Source organism: Blennius ocellaris (assembly GCF_963422515.1).
Source record: "Blennius ocellaris genome assembly, contig: SCAFFOLD_74, whole genome shotgun sequence".
Classification (NCBI taxonomy): domain Eukaryota; kingdom Metazoa; phylum Chordata; class Actinopteri; order Blenniiformes; family Blenniidae; genus Blennius; species Blennius ocellaris.
The window spans coordinates 205,745-230,052 of NW_027662030.1; the positions used below are offsets into that span (position 1 = coordinate 205,745).

General features: G+C 46.7%; 1 protein-coding gene across 2 annotated transcripts; it reads left to right on the plus strand.

Annotated features, from left to right (window-relative positions):
- The first annotated feature begins 5,720 nt into the window (after window positions 1-5,720).
- ap1s1 (adaptor related protein complex 1 subunit sigma 1) lies at window positions 5,721-23,816 on the plus strand. Of its 2 annotated transcripts, XM_080521864.1 has the most exons (6): window positions 5,725-5,845; window positions 8,435-8,470; window positions 14,572-14,750; window positions 18,664-18,772; window positions 18,850-18,987; window positions 21,718-23,816. In XM_080521864.1, the coding sequence occupies exons 3-6, from the start codon at window positions 14,572-14,574 to the stop codon at window positions 21,763-21,765; spliced, it is 474 nt and encodes a 157-aa protein (XP_080377990.1). In that variant the 5' UTR covers window positions 5,725-5,845; window positions 8,435-8,470; the 3' UTR covers window positions 21,766-23,816. The 2 variants fall into 2 exon arrangements, with proteins under 2 accessions (XP_080377989.1, XP_080377990.1); XM_080521863.1 differs by lacking the exon at window positions 8,435-8,470 and having other exon boundaries at window positions 5,721-5,845.
- The last annotated feature ends 492 nt before the right edge of the window (window positions 23,817-24,308 follow it).

Sequence of the window (24,308 nt, forward strand, 5' to 3'; positions counted from 1 at the left end):
CATATTTTGTCCCTAAATTACTGTGCATTTTTTGTCGCCCTTTCATATTTCAGGTTTTCTAGTGCAGATAAACTTGTTCTGTCCTTCGGTTGTGGTTGCATTTTTGTTTAGCCCAATCGTAATGCAGGTTTTTTTGTGACGCATAGCAACTGGTTGGACTTTTGGGGCAGTTTGGATTTGACTTCGCTGTGGGTGGAATTGTTTCTTTGAGGACTTTGTTGAGTGTGCTTCTGTGAACGGCTGCGTCAGGTTGACAAAAGAAGAATTTGAGAAGAATCCCACTGTGGCAGTGGTTAACAGGTGCTTGAAGGAGGACCTAATTGAATTGGCGGGTCATTATAGAGCACCTGTTCCAAAACACGGGCCACACTGGGAGATCAAGGTGCTTTTCCTTCTGCGTCTCCAAAAAGCCCTCAGAAGTCTCCTGGTTTGGAGGAACCACTCAGTTTAAAGGAGTTGGAGGTGGATCACCAGCGAAGAGCTTTGGAGAAAGCTAAAACTGAGTCTGAGGTGGAGAAAACTAAAGGTGAGTTTGAAGTGGAGAGAGCTAAAGTTGAGTCTGGGCTGGAAAAAAACGAAACTTGAGCTGGAGGCTAAAATACACTTGTGTGAATTGCAGCTGGTTGCGCAGCAGCAGCAGGCAGACGTGCAGTTTGATGTGACAAACAATATCCGCCTGGTTCCAGTTTAATGAGGGTGTAACTGACGCTGTGTAAGTGTCTTTTGGTTTCCATGACAAAACAGGAAGTTCATCATCTTATGACTGTAAATCGAATTTATTTAAGAAAGCAGTGTTAAAACATGTGTTCTGTGATTATGTTTTCATAATATTGCTCAGGTAAAAACAATTATTATTGCCTATTTTTTTTGTTTGTTTGTTTGATTTCTTTATAAAGTGTGCAGCGCGGGAGATGAGCGCGCCAGCGGAGAGATCGGACGACTAATTTTACATCCCGTCTGCCCTTTTTTTGTGTTTTTCTGTTGGTCATGAAGGCAAACATGGCAATTATTAACCTGTATATGTTCTCAGAAATCCGTATGATCTGTTAGAGAGAAGCAAGAGACACAGGAGATTGTTTTTGTTGTTTTTATGGATCAAACATGTTATTGTCATGTTTGTGTTTATAGTTTTCACGGTCTACCATCAAGTAATACAACTTCTGTGAAGAATAAACCTTGTGGACATCAGTATGAATCGTGGACTCTCAATGACCAGCAGTTACAGAGGGGATGTGGATGAATATTTTATTCCTTTTGAGAGATGGGCGTTCTCACTTAAATGGCCTGACGACATGTGGACAACACTGCTGCAGTGTTCACTTGTGGAGAAGGCGCAAGAGGCTTATGTGTCTTTGTCGGCGGAAGATAGCCTTTGGTTAAAGTCCTAGTGAAATGAAAATTCAAAACACTGGTGTCTCTTCTAGAACATTTTCCTGCTAACTGGCTGAAGGGTAAAATGTTAAAACACGACAATCTGTGAGAAAATAGCCGATAAACGGCGCTATTTCCTCTGCTGGGCGGAGCTTCTGACAATAACAGAGTGACATCACGAGTTGTGCACACGCCCAAGTTGTGTTTACATTATGGAGGATCAGAGTTTTGACCACCAAGAGGCTGAATTGAACCAGATTTCATCATCATGGTCATTTCAAACCCAGTGATTGATGAAGAAGACACAGAAGGTGGTTCTGCCATCGGTGACCCCGTCTGGAACATGTTTGAGGAAGCAGAAGACGCTTCGTCCTCATTCGTCCTCGTCTCCTCGCCTCAGCAGCCGCCACTTTTCACCTTTGAGGCTTTGAGGCTCCTGACTTTTAGCAGAACGACCGGCTTCCTGGATCCAACACGTCCAGGAGCTAGAAGACTGAATCACTGAAGACGAGTCCAGGTGTTACTTGATCGTCTACTAGCCGCTCGAGCTAGCAGCTCCTGCTAGCAACTAGCCGCACGAGCTAACGGCTGGCCGCTCCCGCCGCCCGTGCTCCTTTTCTCCTCTCTGGTCTCTTCCAGGCTCAATCTTTCATCAAGGCTCATAAAAGGCCGACTATAACTTCAAAACACTGTAAAAACGTTGATATTTAAGAGGAAACAAGCCGATATAAACACAACAGATGGAGATCTGCACAACTCTTGACGTCACGCCCACAAAGAAGGATTCCCCCGACTTCCTCGGCTGGAGATTCAAAATTCAAATAACTTTGTTATGCGACAACAGTGGTGGGGCAGAGTCGGAGGAACCTTAGAAGTAGAACCCCAACTATCGTTTTTTACAAAGTAGTGTTTTACATTTCACTAGGCCTTTAAAGTCGCTGTGCTGTGCGCATATGAACTTGTTCCTGAGGCGTATAGGCAAAAGTTTCGTAAATTAAAGAAGCGTTATAATGAGTCACACGTGGAGCTCGTGAGGGAGAAAGAGATTCTCTTCGACCGAAGGTGCATGTGTCAGAAGGTCGCTGAATTTAACCAGCTCAGACAGCTGGTGCTCATGGAAGACTTCAAAAATTGTCTCCCTGATAAGGTCACGACTTATTTAAATGAGAATAAGGTGGTTGACGTCTCCAAAGCCACGGACCTGGCCGATGAATTTGTGTTGACACACAAATCACTTTTTGTGGAGCTTCCATTTGGTTTCGATCGGCTTAACCAAGCTGTTTGTGATGGCGAGGTGTTGGCTGATATATCTGGGCCCACTGAAGCAGGGGCTGGCTCTGGGTCCAGCCTTGGCACCAGGTCTGGTCCGTCTGAGGCTCAAGGTAAAGATGATGTCTCATATCACTACTGTAAGAAGCAGGGGCATGTCATCGCTGCTTGTGTGGTTCTGCTAAAGAAGAATGCTAAGCCAATGGCTTCAGTCCACATTGTGAACCGTATGAGCTCATCAAGTGAGTCTCAAAAACGCATTGATCTTGCTGCCTTCAGGCCTTTTTGATGGATGGAGTTGTGTATTTAGGCGAAGCAGGTGTCAAGGTCCTGGTGATGATCCTGTGCGATACGGCAGCCTCTCAGTCTTTCATCCTTGAGGGAGTGTTGCCGTTGACTCATACCATGGCTGTTCGTTCTCGCCTACCTGTGCACAGCTTTAATATGCGGGACACTGGTGTCCCCATGGACAGAATGGTGCTCGAGTCAGACCTGTGGGTGGGAAACACTGTGGTGGGTGTACGTCCCAGCTTCCCGATTTCGGGGGTATTGAGGATAATGGGGATTGACTTGGCCGGAGGCAGGGTGGTGGTTACGCCGGGAGTTACTCCCGTCTCTGTTTGTGAATGTCCGGACCGGCCTGCATGGGCTTCTCTGGAAGTTGTCAGGTCTGGTGCCATGGTGCGTGGTGGCCAGACGCAAGGAAAGGCGTAAACCCCTGTGACTCGGGGGAGCAGTGGGACACAAGAAGCCATCGCACCAGATGTGGAGGATTTCCCACGATTCGGTTGAGAATTGAGCAACCACTGTTATTCTGAGGAGGTTGCTGTAGCTGGTGACGCGTCTGGTGGCTTGAGTGGCCGAGGCGTCGAGCCTCACGTCCCTCTGACAGACAGGAGCTGTCCAATTCAACGCCACTTGGTGAGGATGGCTTCGCAGTGGCGTTGACTCGGCAACGTGCATTTTAATCGTGCACGGATTGGGACGATGTTGTTTTGCAGACGCTGCCCTGTCTTTGATTGTTTGTGCACTGAAGGCCCCAGTTCCTACTTATTCTTGTTCTTATTCTTATTGTATTCTTATTTATTAAAAGTTTGGAACTATGTGTGGCGGTGAGCGCATCCAGGTCTTGGAGATTTGTTTTTGTAATTAATTACTTCCGCTCCGCCAATAAATAGTCTGGGCTAAGCGCTCCCCGGGTGGCTCACTTGCTCCAGCAGGCCCAGCGATCCATGCACACTCCCAATGTCTGCAGGTGCAGTTCCAGGACCAAGCTTCCCGGTATCCAGCTGGCTGGCCGAGGTCAGAGTTGTTTGGTGTGTCTGTACCAACCGTACTGTTTTCACCTTTTATTTTCCCTCGGGGTCAAATCTGGGTTTGTGTTTTCTTTCTTAGCCCGGTGTTGGTAGTGGTTCGGCGGCCATTGCCGCATCTGTTTGTTTCATTTGGCCAGACAGTCACGCACATCTTTCAGTTAAACTTTCCCTGTTCCCTGTATGCTTTTTCCTTGTGGACAGGTGGACGATGCTTTTGGTGAGAAGAACTCAAAGAAAATAAACCGAATGTTTAAAAACTCGTGCTCTTTTCTCCTGTGTCCTAAAATACGTTTCCTCCCTCTTTGGGGTCGTAACAGTGCTATTATTACTAGAACATTAGGACTGCACACTACGCGATGAAAGAATATGAATGGGACATTTTTTTTTTGCAGTTTTCTGAGATTTATTCGGAAATGGCTAGCTGTTAACATCTCAAAATCTAATCGTTTGGTCCTGGGATGATCACAAAAGTGTGAAAATGTCATGCAATTAGGGTGGGTAGTTTTTGCGAAAAGTTGGTAAAATACATACATACAAACCAATACAGGAGAGTGACAACAGATGCTGATCTCTATTGATCTCCTGCCTCTCATCCACTTTGTTTGGGACCTTTGTTGCAGTTCTTTGGGATATATTCAGAAACAGTTAGCTGTTAACGTCCCAAAATCTCATTTATTGGTCTTCAGATGATGACAAATCATCCCTGAAAATATGATGTCATCAAACAACCACAACAATCTCAGACTACATGATCCGGGTCAAGCTGCAAAATTTACTGATGCTCGCCGAAGGAGCAGGAGCAAAAACCTGTAGAACTCCGTTATATAGAATCTATGAGCAGGAGTCTACTTCCACTCGAAGTGGTCTGTCTTCTTTTTGTGTTTTTTTGTGTGTTTAGTGAGTTACAGCGCCCCTAAAGGCCTGGTAGATGCACTACATGCCCTTTGTGCGCTCGTTGAGCCTTGTTCATAGTGACGTTTTTTGAGTACGCAAGGGAGAAATTACGTGCTTAAACATCTCTCATCAACTCCCTGGAAAGTTCCTGCAGTTCCTACACTAAAGTAACCGCTATATTTTGAAACTTAGAATCCATTCCAGAGGTTTACTTGGTGACGTTTGAATCTTGGTCGCAGGCTGTTGTAGTGGGAGCTCATCTCAGGAAAATACTTGTAAAGTTCATACAGATCATTCGGTAATGTTGCCATCATGTTCTGAAACTCTTCAGAGCAAAGCAATGGGTTTGACTAGATCAGAGTTAGCCCCGCCCACTGACTTTGACGGGTGAGTTTAACAGATAAACAATAAATTCATGAAGCAACACCGGACCATGAAATAATTAAATAGTGAAATATTTTTTAAATAACATGAATTGGTATTTCAATTAATTAATGACACATCTAATTAATAATTTAAGGTTGTATTTATTTATTTGATATTGGCATATTTGGTCCTTATAAAAAGGACAAACAATTAATTCATTCATTATTTAATCAATGACTATTTATTAACACAGTAAGCACTGAGGGATTTTAAAAGATTCCCACTCTGTAATCACTCACACACTTCCGTCTCTCTCTCTCTCTCTCTCTCTCTTCCTCCCTCCTTCCCTCTCTCTCTCTCTCTCTCTCTCTCTCTCTCTCGCTCTCTCTCTCTCTCTCTTCCAATGCTGGTACAGCCGATCTCTCTTACCTGTCAGGCAGCACGCAGGGCAATGTGTGGAATGCGCATGCGCTGCAAACGCGGAAGTGCAGAGTGAGTAGAGAAGAGGAGCTGAGCTGTCTCAGACATGGACAGTCTCCGTTAGTCGGTCCTCTGTGAGACAATCCGATCCGGAGCAGGAGGACACGTCGAGTGGAACTTCAGAACCTCGAGCACACTCCGGAGATATGGTGAGTTTCTGCGTGTCGTCGGCCTGAGAGGAGGCAGCAGCTACACGAGGCTAATGCTAACAAGGTGTATGTTTCCAGGAAGTGCTCACCTGCACTCAGGTTAGGGCTGCAGTGTGCAGGCCACAGGGCTGAGCACTGTGGAGGGACAGCCAGGTCACACACCTGAACACTGTGGAGGGACAGCCAGGTCACACACCTGAACACTGTGGAGGGACAGTCAGGTCACACACCTGAACACTGTGGAGGGACAGTCAGGTCACACACCTGAACACTGTGGAGGGACAGTCAGGTCACACACCTGAACACTGTGGAGGGACAGTCAGGTCACACACCTGAACACTGTGGAGGGACAGTCAGGCCACAGGGCTGAACACTGTGGAGGGACCAGAGAGCTGAACACTGTGGAGGGACAGTCAGGTCACACACCTGAACACTGTGGAGGGACCAGAGAGCTGAACACTGTGGAGGGACAGCCAGGTCACACACCTGAACACTGTGGAGGGACCAGAGAGCTGAACACTGTGGAGGGACAGTCAGGTCACACACCTGAACACTGTGGAGGGACAGTCAGGTCACACACCTGAACACTGTGGAGGGACAGTCAGGTCACACACCTGAACACTGTGGAGGGACCAGAGAGCTGAACACTGTGGAGGGACCAGAGAGCTGAACACTGTGGAGGGACAGTCAGGCCACACACCTGAACACTGTGGAGGGACCAGAGAGCTGAACACTGTGGAGGGACAGTCAGGTCACACACCTGAACACTGTGGAGGGACAGTCAGGTCACACACCTGAACACTGTGGAGGGACAGTCAGGTCACACACCTGAACACTGTGGAGGGACCAGAGAGCTGAACACTGTGGAGGGACAGTCAGGTCACACACCTGAACACTGTGGAGGGACAGTCAGGTCACACACCTGAACACTGTGGAGGGACCAGAGAGCTGAACACTGTGGAGGGACAGCCAGGTCACACACCTGAACACTGTGGAGGGACAGTCAGGCCACAGGGCTGAACACTGTGGAGGGACCAGAGAGCTGAACACTGTGGAGGGACCAGAGAGCTGAACACTGTGGAGGGACAGTCAGGCCACAGGGCTGAACACTGTGGAGGGACCAGAGAGCTGAACACTGTGGAGGGACCAGAGAGCTGAACACTGTGGAGGGACCAGAGAGCTGAACACTGTGGAGGGACCAGAGAGCTGAACACTGTGGAGGGACCAGAGAGCTGAACACTGTGGAGGGACCAGAGAGCTGAACACTGTGGAGGGACAGTCAGGTCACACACCTGAACACTGTGGAGGGACAGTCAGGTCACACACCTGAACACTGTGGAGGGACAGTCAGGTCACACACCTGAACACTGTGGAGGGACCAGAGAGCTGAACACTGTGGAGGGACCAGAGAGCTGAACACTGTGGAGGGACAGTCAGGTCACACACCTGAACACTGTGGAGGGACAGTCAGGTCACACACCTGAACACTGTGGAGGGACCAGAGAGCTGAACACTGTGGAGGGACAGCCAGGTCACACACCTGAACACTGTGGAGGGACAGTCAGGCCACAGGGCTGAACACTGTGGAGGGACCAGAGAGCTGAACACTGTGGAGGGACCAGAGAGCTGAACACTGTGGAGGGACAGTCAGGCCACAGGGCTGAACACTGTGGAGGGACCAGAGAGCTGAACACTGTGGAGGGACCAGAGAGCTGAACACTGTGGAGGGACCAGAGAGCTGAACACTGTGGAGGGACCAGAGAGCTGAACACTGTGGAGGGACCAGAGAGCTGAACACTGTGGAGGGACCAGAGAGCTGAACACTGTGGAGGGACAGTCAGGCCATAGGGCTGAAGTTTGATTCTGTAAAGCACACATCTGAACACATAAAGGCGTGACTCCATAACAGAGTAATAACTGTTAAAGCACACAGTCTTCTGACAGGTGACTGAGCACAATTTATGAGAGAAAGCCTGCCTCATCTGGACATTCAATTAAACTTTATCAACAATGTAATACATCTTGAAAGTCCAAGGTCTTATTAAACAATTTTATAAAATACATGACTTCATGTTCTTAATAAGTCTGTTCTAGAAACACCTGTTTGAATAAACGATTTCACTCGGTGTTTCTTTTTTATCTTCATTTTATCTACGTTTTCTTCTTTGGTTTTGTGACTAAAGGCTCCATTTGGTAGGAAAGTGTAGGAAATGTAATCGTTGGTAAATGAAGGTTGCAGAGTTGATTTCACTGAGTTTCTTGTGCCTGAATTCAAAATCAGCTCCAGTATTAGTGTCAGTAGGAGAGCGTTATCCAGCTGTCGGGCCTGAACTTTGTTCTGTCATTAAGTAAATGTGCTGTTGGAGCTTTTTTATCCTGTCTTGTTCTTTTTCTCTGACCTGTTCCTGCCTGGTATGTATTTACTGTGACATGACGTACTCGGTTGTGTGTGAGGGGGTTTGTAGCTTCACCAACTGTTTTCAAAGGATGATCTATGTGAAATCCCATGTTTCTACTGAGCCCCAGGGCTGTGTACCAGTTTTACCACTGAAACTAAGAACTCCACCTCTTTCACTGTGTCGTAAATAGAACAGAACAAGAAAGCAGGACTGGTAGCCATTGGATGTAAGTACACTTTTGTTGTAGAAGTAACAGTAAATGTGTTTGATGAGAGCTGTGATCATGTAGAATGTTGAACGTGTTGGTGACTTGTCTAAAGCTCCTGTAGCTGCAGTCCACATGGAGCATATTGCACAACATCACACCCACATGTCTGATGGTTGAATTCTATTTTCAGCCATTATGAAGGTTACATTCCTGCCTGTTTCTCAGACCCCTTTCCCCCATAATTATGAAGGTCTCACTTCTGACTTTTCTCAAGTCACATAGCAGACACGTGCATATTTTCTTTTGTGCTTCAAGTCGTAGTAGTCAGTCAGTATTTCTTCCGTCAGGTTGTTTAGTTAGTTATTCTTTAAGTTCCACTTACAGCAGTATTCAGTATTTACCCTGCCTGCTTTCTGACTGGACCGAGGACGGATGGGACGGAGGACAGACGGGACCGAGGACGAACTGGACTGTGAACAGACTGGACTGGACCGAGGACGGACTAGACACACTGGACTGGAACGAGGACGGACTAGACACACTGGACTGGAACGAGGACGAACTAGACACACTGGACTGGAACGAGGACGAACTAGACACACTGGACTGGAACGAGGACGGACTAGACACACTGGACTGGAACGAGGACAAACTAGACACACTGGACTGGAACGAGGACAAACTAGACACACTGGACTGGAACGAGGACGGACTAGACACACTGGACTGGAACGAGGACGAACTAGACACACTGGACTGGAACGAGGACGGACTAGACACACTGGACTGGAACGAGGACGGACTAGACACACTGGACTGGAACGAGGACGGACTGGACACAGTGGACTGGAACGAGGACGAACTAGACACAGTGGACTGGAACGAGGACGGACTAGACACACTGGACTGGAACGAGGACGGACTAGACACACTGGACTGGACCGAGGACGGACCGGACACACTGGACTGGAACAAGGACGAACTAGACACACTGGACTGGAACGAGGACGAACTAGACACACTGGACTGGAACGAGGACGGACTAGACACACTGGACTGGAACGAGGACGAACTAGACACACTGGACTGGAACGAGGACGGACTAGACACACTGGACTGGAACGAGGACGAACTAGACACACTGGACTGGAACGAGGACGGACTAGACACACTGGACTGGAACGAGGACGGACTAGACACACTGGACTGGAACGAGGACGAACTAGACACACTGGACTGGACCGAGGACGGACTAGACACACTGGACTGGACCGAGGACGGACTAGACACACTGGACTGGACCGAGGACGGACTAGACACACTGGACTGGAACGAGGACGAACTAGACACACTGGACTGGAACGAGGACGGACTAGACACACTGGACTGGAACGAGGACGAACTAGACACACTGGACTGGAACGAGGATGAACTAGACACACTGGACTGGAACGAGGACGGACTAGACACACTGGACTGGAACAAGGACAAACTAGACACACTGGACTGGAACGAGGACGGACTAGACACACTGGACTGGAACGAGGACGGACTAGACACACTGGACTGGAACAAGGACAAACTAGACACACTGGACTGGAACGAGGACGGACTGGACACACTGGACTGGAACGAGGACGGACTAGACACACTGGACTGGAACGAGGACGAACTAGACACACTGGACTGGAACGAGGACGAACTAGACACACTGGACTGGAACGAGGATGGACTGGACCTGACTGAGCACAGACTGGAACGAGGACGGACTGGACACACTGGACTGGAACGAGGACGGACTTGACCTGACTGAGCACAGACTGGACCGAGGACGGATTGCGGACCGAGGATGGTCTGGACGGGACCGAGGATGGTCTGGACGGGACCGAGGGCGGACGGGACCGAGGATGGACTGCAGACCGAGGACGGACTGGACCTATCAGTACTGCTGGTTTATGCGTTTGATATGTGGAAAGAAAAATGGCTCAAACGGCTCAAATGAATTGGAAAAAATAAAACTGCAAAGATGTTAAAACTATTTAAATATTACGTAACCAACAAATAATGTAAAAATTGTTAGTCCTTTATAAATGTTGGCGATGAAGCAGGTAAATGCTCATGTCTTCCTGAGGGACATTCAGGTCCTGTCCACACGACAACACAGTTTCTTGTAAACACAGTTTTTGGCTGATCAAACTCACGGTGCTGTGTTTTAGTCCCAAAGTCCTAAATGTTTTTAAAAAAAATAAATGCATCCTCGAGTCTAGAAATTATCAAATGCCGGCTCTTCATAGAAATATGCATTGGGGGAAAAATGCACATTTGCGACAAACGATGACGTCCCTGTACGTCGTGCTGCTGAAGCTACTGATGCTCTCCGCTTTAATAAGCTGATATGTTGGACTTGTTGAGTGTGAGGAGGAGCAGGAGTCTTCTCACTGCTGTTTTGGAGGTATTTGATGCCACCTCAAGGCCTGGCATATGTATTACATCATTTATTTGTAGTCTTGAGGACGAATGTTTTTCTAAGAAGGTATGGCTGCACGCTGGTTCGCACGCTCGCCTTGCAGCGAGAATGTCCTTTCTTTAAGTATGGGTGTAAAGCCTAACAATCTGCGATATTTTCAGTTTTTATATGTTGATAATTGCTCAGAATTGTCCTAAACAGCCTGTAAAAGTAACGTGTCATCAGCTTAACTTGATTCACAGCTATCAGCTGAATGCATGTTGAGTTATGTCTTTCAAAGTACCAAATGTTTAAACCATTTTAAAATGTTCTCATTAAGTGAAGCATGCTTCGTGGCTCCAGGCAACTTCTCGTTGGTCGAAATCGTGCAGAAATGTCTTGGTTCTAAATAGTGCAGACCTCTGATGTCTTGTGACAAACTGAGAACAAACACATTTGTAAAGTTTCCATTGTTTCACCTCAGCTCAAAGCTCTTTGACGGTCTGGTTTGTTCACAATTAACATGTCAAATGCGTTGCCGCTTTGGGGGAAAGGGAACCACCCAGAATGATTCAACCATTCACCGACGTTCATCAAACACTACTCATAGAGCAAATTGATTCTTATCAGCATATCAACATGTGATATTTATATATTGCAACAGTTAGAAGCACTAAAATCCCAAGCAGTGAGAAGAGTCAGGTCACCAAACTGTTCCTCCTCTGAAACGCTGCTGCTGGAACACACATGATCAGGAAAACATCAAAAGCCGGTCGGACAAAGAGGTTAGGGGAACATCGCAGAGCTTTATGTAGTTCTTGTAGTGGATCATTTCTGCTCTGCAGTGACGGCCGGAGGTTTGGAAAGATGAGACACAGGGTGAGATGCTCAGAGGGGAATGTATTGAGACGTACAGCCGGAGCTCCACACTCCACAAACATCCTCACACACACACACACACACTCTGACCCTCCTTACACACTCTCCTCCGTTGTATATAAAGTCGCTTCCCTGTAATCTCATCCTCCAAGGCCAGTTTCTGGCGCCGCCAGCAAGAACAACGTTGATTAAGGGGCTCCAACCTAACAACAACGTCCCCGGCCTGGGGGGCCGTGACCTGGCAGATTATTACTTATCAGTGGGAATGTGGGCCTGAAAATCTAACAGATCTGAGATTTTCTACAACAAATCCCTCCTTTTTGATCGTGAGATCAACACTACTACCAATACACATACCGTATTTTCCGCACTATAAGGCACCTAAATACCTCAAATTTTCTCCAAAGCTGCCAGTGCGCCTTATCACCCGGTGCGCCTTATATATGGAAGAATTGCACTACTTGAGACTGCTATTTGCCAGCTGAACACCCAAAAGCTTTTATTTTGACAACTCTAACTTCGCTACCGGATCTTCAGAGCGGACGACACTCCACACAACACCTTCATCACTCATGGTTGCACACCAACATTCTAACAAACCAAAATAAACTAGATGAAATAATGACTCCCTAAACTGGGGAACAAAAACACATAAACACAATCAACACACACACAAGCCCAACAAAAACCCACAATAACCTCCAACAACACAAAATTTGTCGCTGCAAGGCATGATGGGACATCCTGAGCTCCTCAGTGCAGCCGATAGAAACTCCCATAATTCATTGCAGCTGTTTGTGGTGTTTTAAATGCAATTATTGGGGGTTCTATTTGGTTTGTGGTGTCGGTAATAATTGTGTTATGTTGTGTTTTTGTTGCTTACTTCACGTAGTTTAGTTTATTATCATTATTATTACTGGTAGTTGTAAGTTGTCAACCAGCAGTGAAGAAGGTTTTGTGTGTAGTGTCCTCCTGGCATAAGGCTGCAGGAAGGACTATCAAAATAAAGTGTGTGTACCTCTCTGGGTGTTAGAATCAGTGGAAAATATAACCTAATGGCTTTGAGCTATAAAGGTTGTGACCACTGGTCTATTCCATGCACCTTATAGGGCGGTGTGCCTTATATATGAACAAAGTTGTAAATTATGTCAATTAATGTAGGTGAGCCTTATAATCCGATGCCTTATAGGGCAGAAAATACGGTAATAGATGGAGACTTTAGAATATAAGATGGAATAATGCATTCACATTCACACTTACAACATTCATGATGATATCACATTTTGCTCCGGCAAAAACATTCTTTGTTTCGTCTCATTTTTCTTTCTTTGCTTGGAATTTAATAGTCGCACAAACTCCCCCTTGACTCACAGCCCCTCCGAGGTACATAAACCAGCCCTTCCAACACAACTATACACATAAGACTGTGCAGATGTTTACCTAATCAGGTGGACAGTCACAGAGAATGCACCCCAGAGACTTTGAGCCGAGGATCCAGCCCAAACCTCTCCTTCCCCTCGGTCAACCTGGGAGAGGAGTAAAAGAGCTGCTCCCCTCTGCACCTGAGTGACCCAGAGAAACAGTACAACGTTACAAAGTCGTACAATGCAAGAGTCCATTGAAATCATCAAAATGACAATACAATTGTAACACTTGCATAACAATTAATGTAGTGCTGGGCGATATGGCCTCAAATCAATATCAGGATATATTGATCAGTTCACCTGGATAATGCTAAATGGACGATAACTACTCCACTGCGCCCCCTGCATGTAGCAGTTATATTGATAGTATGACTCCCCTGGATCTATTTATTGCCACTTTAAAGGACCGGAAAACTACACTGTCTGAAAATAAATGAAGAAAATACAAATGAAGTACTTTGAGTTGAGATGTATTGAGCTGAGGAGCACAGATGACTTGAAATGAGAAGGATGAGAGGATTAGAGCGTGAGTTCATCTGAAAACAGGATTTCTCCACAGTGATGTGAGAAAAGACCGTCTAATCTAATTCTCCTGAAAGAACTTACATATTTTGAGTATTAAATGACTAAAATGACTTTTCACGTCCAGCCCGACAGACGCCGCCTCTCCACACGGCGCTCGTCCCGTGATGGAGGCGTGGCTTCCAGCAGCCGGCGTCACTCTGCCTGCTGATTCTAAATACGGAGGATTTGCTTCCATGGCTTCTAAAGCCGTTCACTTCAGTCCCCCAACAGCCGCTACAACTCCTCCTCTCTCCATCTTTGTTACAGCCTGGATGGGTGGAGTCACGTCTCTGATGCAGTACAGCGTCTTAAAGGGACCGGCCACCGCCACACTCAAAACCAACCTTTCTTTTTTAAACACTGAATATACCGACATGGACAAAACGACCTCAGTCATTTTCAGAAATTTCAGTATCTGTACATTTTCGGTTTATTGCCCAGGCCGAGTTCCACATATGAATCATTTCATGCAACTTTTTTCTACTTTCCTAAACTTGTTTTAATAAATCTCCTGATGTGACAGGATTTCAACTGGCTGAGCTGGAAATACTTTTCACACACGTGTTTATCTGTCATTTTTTTTAATATTAATTTGTTCTTTTGCTGCTACCATTTTCTCACTTTGCGGGATTAAAAAGGTTGATCTGATCTTGTTCTTTTGTGAAAGTAATGGTAAATGTGTCCTTGCAGAATGTGGTAAATGAAAGGATGTGTCAACATCTCACTAACAACTTGCACTTGTGTGGGAGGAGTATTCCTGATGATCTGATGGGATGTGTGATGCCTGTTTCCCTCCTGCTGTGCAGATGCGGTTCATGCTGCTGTTCAGCCGGCAGGGGAAGCTGCGGCTGCAGAAGTGGTACACGGCCACAGCCGAGCGGGACAAGAAGAAGATGGTCCGGGAGCTGATGCAGATCGTGCTCGCTCGCAAACCAAAGATGTGCAGTTTTCTAGAATGGAGGGACCTAAAGATTGTCTATAAAAGGTACGAGTTCTGGATCGCACACCGGTTGACTTACTGCCGCCGTCTTCAGGAACTGTGCTAAGGCCCCGTTTCCACGACAACGATGCTCTGAGTCACGGGAATTCAAAATGGCTTCCAAAATGGAACTTTCTGGAAACGCTGCCACTGCGCATGAACACTACAGTGCTAGTAAATAGTTCAGCGCATGAGCGAGAAGGAACCATTGATGACGGTTTGTGTGTCAGCTGTTCCCTCCTGGGTTAAAACACTCTTCTCTTCCAAATTGTACCTTTAACTACACCGGGGGTCGGCAAACCGTGGCTCTTTGGTCCCTCCACTGCGGCTCCTGGAGCCTCTGTCCCACTGCAGTTCATCCCAGAGGGACGTAAGGAGGCAAGGCCACCCAGAGCGCAGTCCTGCTACAAAGAGCAGGGTAAAATGTAGGCGCAGCGATGTAACTTCAGTACGCAACAAAAACAGCATGAAGAACGTAGAAGTGCGGGACAGCGGCTCAACTGGTATCTGAAGCTAGGAGCTTCCTGTACCTTTCACAGTAAAACTGCTGCGCTGTGGAGCGCCGGCAGTCCCAAGAGGTTCGTTGCGAACTTGTTAAGAGTAACGCAATTTATAGTGAATCACACAACAACTCAAGGACATTGAAAGCCTCACCGCTCACACTCATGGTTCTAACAATCCCAGCTGAGAGCTGCAATGCATTATGGGAGTTTCTGTTTTGTGTGTCGTGTCCTCCTGGCATGGTCTGCCTGGGGGAGTGTCAAAATAAAAGCCTGCAGCTCTTTGGGTATTGTGTTCAGTGTGAAATGGGACCAAATGGCTCTTTGAGCATTAGAGGTTGCCGACCCCTGAACTACACCATCATGTAAAACAGGGGCCCTCCGTTGGGGCCTGGACGGCCCCTGAACTACACCATCATGTAAAACAGGGGCCCTCCGTTGGGGCCTGGACGGCCCCTGAACTACACCATCATGTAAAACAGGGGCCCTCTGTTGGGGCCTGGACGGCCCCTGAACTACACCATCATGTAAAACAGGGGCCCTCCGTTGGGGCCTGGGCGGCCCCTGAACTACACCATCATGTAAAACAGGGGCCCTCCGTTGGGGCCTGGACGGCCCCTGAACTACACCATCATGTAAAACAGGGGCCCTCCGTTGGGGCCTGGGCGGCCCCTGAACTACACCATCATGTAAAACAGGGGCCCTCCGTTGGGGCCTGGACGGCCCCTGAACTACACCATCATGTAAAACAGGGGCCCTCCGTTGGGGCCTGGACGGCCCCTGAACTACACCATCATGTAAAACAGGGGCCCTCCGTTGGGGCCTGGGCGGCCCCTGAACTACACCATCATGTAAAACAGGGGCCCTCCGTTGGGGCCTGGACGGCCCCTGAACTACACCATCATGTAAAACAGGGGCCCTCCGTTGGGGCCTGGGTGGCCCCTGAACTACACCATCATGTAAAACAGGGGCCCTCCGTTGGGGCCTGGACGGCCCCTGAACTACACCATCATGTAAAACAGGGGCCCTCCGTTGGGGCCTGGACGGCCCCTGGCCTGCATGTCTTAGGTCTCCCAGTTGCAACACCCCAGAATACAACAAGGGGTTCCTGACCTTCGTTACAAGCTTGTTTATGACATCATCATTAGATGGAGGTGTGCTGAAATCTAGAACGTGCAGGACATCAGCCCCCGGGGCCGGGTGTGAGTACCCCTGATCCAGAACGTTTACACCGTCATCTGGCTCACATGTAGAGACACATTTATTTCAAAAAGAAAACTGCATTGTTGAAACTTGGTGTAGACGGGGCCCTTTTCAGGCCCTCGTAGTAATGAGATAATAACTCATGCCCATGTGTTATTAACATGTGATCACCACTTCCTGTTGTATATGCAATATATGTTTTAGTCTGTGGCCACCTGGGGGACGCTGTATGAACTGGCATCGGGGGCTCACTCTCATTAGTATTTAGTTACTTATTTCATAGGTAAAGAAATGAGATTAGTTTGTGAAGCTGTCCTCAGTTATAACGTTAAAACCCACAAACAGACAAAACTCTAAGACGAGCACTCGAGTCGCACGGGACAGAAACGGAAGCTATTTCTTTTTTATTTGAATATTTATTCTTAATAAGCAGAGTTGAGTTTTAGTCATGGTGTGACCCTCCAGTGCAGCCCTTGGATTTACAGCCATTGTTGCTGTAGAATATGCTGAGACAGTACATGATGATGATGAAGATGATGATGATTCAATTCAACTTTACTAATATAGCACCAAACAACACAATCTATTCAAGGTACTTTTATAGAGCAAACACAACCAATTCACATGAGCAAGCTTAAGTCGCTGTGGAAATGAAGTTTTTCACAGGAAGAAACCTGCAGAACCAGGTGAGCAGTCATAGCAGGTCTTTGTTTTGTGTGTAGTACAATTGCTGTTGTACTGTGTCTAATGTTGAAAATCCATATGCTGCTCTCATGTCTACACACACACACACACACACACACCCCTACCTAACAGGTGGGTGGGACTCTGAAGCAGCAGGACTCTGATTAGCATACATAGCAACATAGAAAGACGGTGTCCCTGGCCTCCAAACCCTCTGTCACTACACTCAACACCACTCTCAAACTGCCCTATTCTCAGATCAGCCACTCCGAACCCTCAACCCTCACATTCCATTCTCCACACCTGCTAAACTGACCAAACCCAAGGACAACATCACCTCAACATTCACAACAGACAAATGCAACAACTTCCTGTCATCCTTTCACACAAAAATCCAAACCATACATAATTCACTTGCTCCACTTTTCGAACCTTTAGATGTGAACTGCCTTCATCCCTTCATCCCTTCCTGTAGTTTCCCTCCTTTCCCCCTCTGTCCCCGTCGGACACAGCAAACTCTTCTCCACCATGATATTGTCCAGCTGCCATCTTGATCCCATCTCGTCTCCCTGCTCAAAGCCTGTATTCCCACCCTCCTCCCTCTCATCACCTCATTCTAAACACACGTCTGACCACTGCCTCTGTCCCTTCTGCACTCAAACTCTCCTCCATCACTCCCCTGCTGAAGAAACCTGGCCTCAATCCTGGCAACCTGGACAACTTCACACCATCTCCAATCTTCTGGAACGCTTCGTCATCACGCAACTCCAACTACGCCTCCACTGCTCTCAGCTCTTTGAAACTGCCTTGCTTAAAGAAATCAACCATCTCCTCCTTGCTGCTGACACTGGTTCCATTCCCACCCTCCTCCGGCTCCACCTGTCCGCTGCCTTCACCTCCATTGATCACACCGTCCTCCTCCACGGTCTCCAGTCATGACTCAGCTCTCCTCTGGTTCACCTCCTCCCTCTCCACCCGCCACCATTCTGTCTCCACCAGCAACTACAAGTTCCACACTTCCTCAGTGCTCCACCCCCTCCTCTTCACCATCCACACGCTTCCCCTCGGGCAAATCATTTCCACTGCTATGCTGACGATCGTGCAACAGCAAATCCCACCACCATCTCTGTTCTGCCGACCCCCCCCCCCGACACACACACACACACACACACAAGTAAAGCTCTAATATGAACCGTTAAGACACTTAGGAAGGTGTATTATGAAGAATGATCTGATGAGCATCTCAGAGGTCGTCCATATTGACGCTCCACAGGGTGCCAGACTGACCGCGACCCCCCCCCCCCCCCCGTCCTGTAAAAGTGGACCTGCAGCGCCGCTTCCTTGCACATGCTCAGTGAGGACGAGATGAGCTGAGCGGCAGACAGACTTGTGAAGTGTCTCTGCTCGTGGGTTTCTGTGCGAGACGTCTGCTGGTTGCCATTGAAAGCTGGCAGCACACCTGAACTTATGCTTGTGTTCACAGTGGAAATACTTTTCTTGGTGACAACGTTGTTTTTGTGCTTGTCGTACAGGTACGCCAGCCTATATTTCTGTTGTGCTATTGAAGAGCAGGACAATGAGCTGATCACACTGGAAGTCATCCATCGCTTCGTAGAGCTGCTGGATAAATACTTTGGCAGCGTGAGTGTTCAGTCTGAGCGCACAGGACTGGCCCTGCAGTCGCAGCTTAAAGCAGGCTTTACCTTTCTCATTCCCAGGTGTGTGAGCTGGACATCATCTTTAACTTTGAGAAGGCCTACTTCATTTTAGACGAGTTCCTGATGGGAGGAGAAATCCAGGACACGTCGAAGAAGAGCGTCCTCAAAGCCATCGAGCAAGCTGACCTGCTGCAGGAGGTCTGTGCTTCACAAACCTTCAACACACACGGATCAGAAGAGGCAGCAAGCTTTATGACCTCAATTGTTCTTTAACAGTTTCCAGCACTCGACGTTCTTCTGGAGCCAAACATGTGTAACCTTCAAAGTGAAGATCACACAGCTCGTAGTTTTGCTGTAGCTGTTTTCTGCACCATTGTGCCAGTAGGAAGTGAAGTTAAATTCTTTAAATCTGAATCTGAATGGTCTCATTTGAACTTGAATGTGTTGGTTTGAGTGTGTGTCGCGATAAAATCAAAGCTATTTCACTCCGTTGAAAAATTCAGCTCCCCAATTAATTCTCACTTCACAGTTTCACTGCTTTCCATTTTATTGTGCTCCACATCCTGGACCTGTTGTCAGGCAAAGCTAGTGCAACACAGGTGGGAGGAAGTCAACTTTCTTCTTTATTTGAGCCGTTTTAGTCATTTTTTGATTTTTCATCATTTCAGCCATTTTAACATATTACCGTATTTTCCGCCCTATAAGGCACACCAGTGTATAAGGCGCACCTACATCAATTGACATAATTTATAACTTCATTCATATATAAGGCACACCGCCGTATAAGGCACATGGAGTAGACCAGTGGTCAGCAACCTTTACAGCTCAAAGCCATTAGGTTACATTTTCCACTGATTCTAACACCCAGAGAGGTGCACACACTTTATTTTGATAGTCCTACCTGCAGCCTATGCCAGGAGGACACTACACACAAAACATTCTTCACTGCTGGTTGACAACTTACAACTACCGGTAATAAACTAAACTACATGAACTAAGCAACAAAAACACAACACAACACAATTATTACCGACACCACAAACCAAATAGAACCCCCAATAATTGCATTTAAAACACCACAAACAGCTGCAATGAATTATGGGAGTTTCTATCGGCTGCACTGAGGAGCTCAGGTTGAATTTGTCGCTGCAAGGCATGATGTCCCATCATGCCTTGCAGCGACAAATTCATGTTTTGTGTTGTTGGAGGTTATTGTGGGTTGTTGTTGGGCTTGGTGTTGTGTTGATTGTGTTTATGTGTTTTTGTTCCCCAGTTTAGGGAGTCATTATTTCATCTAGTTTATTTTGGTTTGTTAGAATGTTGGTGTGCAACCATGAGTGATGAAGGTGTTGTGTGGAGTGTCGTCCGCTCTGAAGATCCGGTTGCCAAGTTAGAGTTGTCAAAATAAAAGCTTCTGGTTGTTCAGCTGTGAAATAGCAGTCTTGAGTAGATCAATCGTCCATATATAAGGCGCACTGGGCTATAAGGCGCACTGGCAGCTTTTGAGAAAATTTGAGGTATTTAGGTGCCTTATAGGGCAGAAAATACGGTAAGTAATTTGAGCAATTTCCTCTCGTGCTCACAGACACAGACTCCTACTGACCCACTCAGGAGAAAACCACTGAAATGAAAAATGGAGTAAAGAATAGAGATGTGTGTGGGAAGAGTGGATGAATTCACGTTGAACTGGTGGAACAACGTACAGTGTTTGCAAAGGACAAACAGAACCTGAGATCCTCCTTTGCCTTCTTGGATGTTTGTTGCTTCCAACATTCAAGCACCAAACTGCACTTTTCCAGCAGTTTGCTCTAACGTGCAGCCTTTGGCCCCGAACGGCTCTTTTGAATGTGTCCAGTGTTTCACTGGGAATGCAGATTGCAGGAGCAGTGGCAGGTTTGAAAAGAAATGTCCGCTTGTTTTCAGAACGTACTGTTGTATCTGGTCTGGTGGAGAAATCACACACAGACCTCGGCCGTGGTTTTTCTCAACTTTATTTCTTTTATTGTGACGTTAATTGAACTTTTCTCTGTCAAGTTCTGGTTTAATCTGTCAGAGCAGCAGTCGACGCTACAGGTAACTTCAGGAAGTATTCGAGAGTGCTTCTGAATGCCACCTTTGTGAACGGTGGGAAGTAATCGGAGTACTCAAAGAAAACCCACACATGCACAGGAAGAACATGGAAAGTCCACAAACAAAGGCCGGAATAGATCTTTCTCAGTCGATGTCACATCCACTTTTTATTTGTTTAATGAACTTGGAGGCAGAAAACTGTTGTCCTTGTAAACTTTACCTGGACGCTTCACTTCTCAGCCCAACAGACGGATTCACACTACAAACTACAATGAATTTGACCTTTTTCATCTGGAAAAGATTCATCTGATGTTTATACGTTGATGGTTCTTTTAAACCGTGTCTTGTGCTTTTCTGTATCTCTCTCTCTCTCTCTCTCGCTCTCTCTCTCTCTCTCTCGCTCTCTCTCTCTCTCTCTCTCTGTGTCTCTCTCTCTCTGTCTCTCATTCTCTTGCTCTCTCTCTCTCGCTCACGCTCTCTGTCTTGTTCTCTCTCGCTCTCTCTCTCTCTCTCTCTCTCTCTCTGTCTCGCTCTCTCTCTCTCTCTCTCTCGCACTCTCTCTCTGTCTCGCTCTCTCTCTCTCTCTCTCTCGCGCTCTCTCTCTCTCGCGCTCTCTCTCTCTCTCTCTCTTGTTCTCTCTCTTGTTCTCTCTCGCTCTCTCTCTCTCTCTCTCTCTCGCTCTCTCTCTCTGTCTCGCTCTCTCTCTCTCTCTCTCGCACTCTCTCTCTGTCTCGCTCTCTCTCTCTCTCGCGCTCTCTCTCTCTCAGCGCTCTCTCTCTCTCTCTCTCTTGTTCTCTCTCTTGTCTCTCTCGCTCTCTCTCTCTCTCTCTCTCTCTCTCTCTCTCTCTCTCTCTGCAGGAGGATGAGTCACCCAGGAGTGTGTTGGAGGAGATGGGTCTGGCGTAGCGAACAGTTTGGGTGGTCGGACTGACAGCAGCTCAGCGTGTCTGATCAGTTTAGAACTGGGAAACAAAGGAGATCATCACATTACCAGGCCTTCAGCTGTGTGTGTGTGTGTGTGTGTGTGTGTGTGTGTGTGTGTGTGTGTGTGTGTGTGTGTGTGTGTGTGTGTGTGTGTGTGTGTGTGTGTGTGTGTGTGTGTGTGTGTGTGTGTGTGTGTGTGTGTGTGTGTGTGTGTGTGTGTGTGTGTGTGTGTGTGTGTGTCCATGTTTCTAAGGGTTAAATGGAGTCTGGCTTTGCTGTCAGAATAGGCTGATCTCAGTGAATGTTTGGAGTCAGATGTGAAGTTGGATGAAGTTGACGCAGGTGTGTGGTTACGGTGTGGTTACGGTGTGGTTACTGCATGGCTCTGCAGGAGGTCCTCAGATGTACGGCTGTTGCTTCACACCTCAGCGACACTGGAAGCGGAGCTGCACATTCAGAGAGAGAAGTATGTCTGTTCACCTGCTTTTTCATTTGGGATTGAAACAACGATGACCAATCCTCTACATTCAAACTAGGGCTGCACATTATTTACACTAACATTTGCTCTGTAAATACCACAAAATGAGCTGAACACCAGAAAAGTGTTTCCATGCACTTTGCATTTGTGTGCTGCAGGTCAACATGGAGCTTGTTGACAACAGATCATAGTTCTCTTCATGATTTCCACGTCAGACCAGGCAACAGGACAGAAGCACAACAAATAGACCAGAGTAAAATCACATGTTGTCGTTGTGTCTGGTTGAAACTGAGTCCAATAAGAGAAAGAGCACTGTTGTATAGGAGAATCATCCAGTTTTGACCTTTGACCCTGTCACCTGTGCACAGATTTCAGGATAGTTTGAACTCTGGAAATTGAAATTGGGCCTTTTTTCTGTACGTCAGAATGCTAATAGAAACAATGAACATAATCCGGTTTAAATGTTCAATCTTTAGTAACTGTCTGAGCGCATGTCCCAACTTTTCAGAGAAGTTGATGTCATCAGATGAGGGCTAACCCTCCATCTGTGAGATTATTAAAGGATTATCTTATTTTATTAGAAGCATTTCAAAAGATCCCCCCAATAATTATTTTCTGTTCGTATTTACACGTCACATTTCTTCTCCAGTTGTCTCATTCACACCAAATTGATTTCGAATGAGGTGAAACCATCAACGACATGAACTCGGGATCGTTTAATAACCGAACGACATTTAAAAAGCTGTTCTTGTTTAACTACGGTCGTATTTTCAGATGGTTTAGAAATGACTCCATCTGTTACTGCTCCGAAGGTTAAAAATGTTTGAATGGAAACTGCCGACAAAAGAAACATTCTGAAGATTTTCCCTCTTTATTCATGGAGGATATTTAATTCTAATAATAATTCTGAGTTTTCACCTTCAACAGTGAGACTATACATAAAGACCACAGGCTCCAATCTGACCCTGTGTGTGTGTGTGTGTGTGTGTGTGTGTGTGTGTGTGTGTGTGTGTGTGTGTGTGTGTGTGTGTGTGTGTGTGTGTGTGTGTGTGTGTGTGTGTGTGTGTGTGTGTGTGTGTGTGTGTGTGTGTGTGTGTGTGTGTGTGTGTGCGTGTGTGCGCGTGCGTGCTCTTTTTCGTCTTGGAGCCAGCTTTAACCAGATTCCACTGCACTGTGTTTCTTTTAGTTGCTTTTAACTGCAGTGTTTCACGACTTTGATGTTTTTCTTGAGTCTCTTTGATCTTGTGCCTCTATCCTGTGAATTTCAATGCACATTATTTGGAAGCATTGGTCTTTTAATATATGGACATTGTGCATATTTGTCATGATTATGAGTCCTGCAGCTGTTACACTTTGATATAAACGGTTTCAAAATGTCTCCGCACTCCAGCTGGGCTGTAATTCTTCTCACTTTCTGAGGTTTCCTTTAATTCCACACAGAAAAGATTCCTGGCTGCGTAGTAGTGATTGTCAGTTTGTTGAATCTGTCTGGGCGCTTCTCATTTGGAGAAGTGAAATGTTGGATTGTACTTGGATGTTGGATGTTGGGGGGGGGGGGGGGCATAGCATCGTCTGAGTACTGTAGCTCAGATACCAACCCTCAGTATCGGTTCAGAAGGAGAAATGAAATCATCCTGAGATTTTTGCTGATTACACATCAGGAGGAATCGACAGCAAACGTCTTTTCCTTCGGGTGCCAGGTCACTGCAGTGTCACACAGTTGCATCGCTTATTGTTCATGATATGAAACATTCCTGAATTTAAACGGAAAGTGTGCAAAAGAATCTGAACTTTATGAAAGTGAGCTTGTTTGCCCAGGTGCTGAGTGAAGTGAAGCTGATGTTGGTAAAGAAGTGAAGCTGATGTTGGTAAAGAAGTGAAGCTGATGTTGGTAAAGAAGTGAAGCTGATGTTGGTAAAGACGTGAAGCTGATGTTGGTAAAGAAGTGAAGCTGATGTTGGTAAAGAAGTGAAGCTGATGTTGGTAAAGACGTGAAGCTGATGTTGGTAAAGAAGTGAAGCTGATGTTGGTAAAGAAGTGAAGCTGA

What these genes read in the sequence shown, in the direction of transcription:
- ap1s1 (XM_080521863.1), top strand. An exon ending in TGGATAAATACTTTGGCAGC is followed by an intron (nt 18,773 to 18,849) that starts GTGAGTGTTCAG and finishes TCTCATTCCCAG; the next exon opens with GTGTGTGAGCTGGACATCAT. An exon ending in AAGCTGACCTGCTGCAGGAG is followed by an intron (nt 18,988 to 21,717) that starts GTCTGTGCTTCA and finishes CTCTCTCTGCAG; the next exon opens with GAGGATGAGTCACCCAGGAG.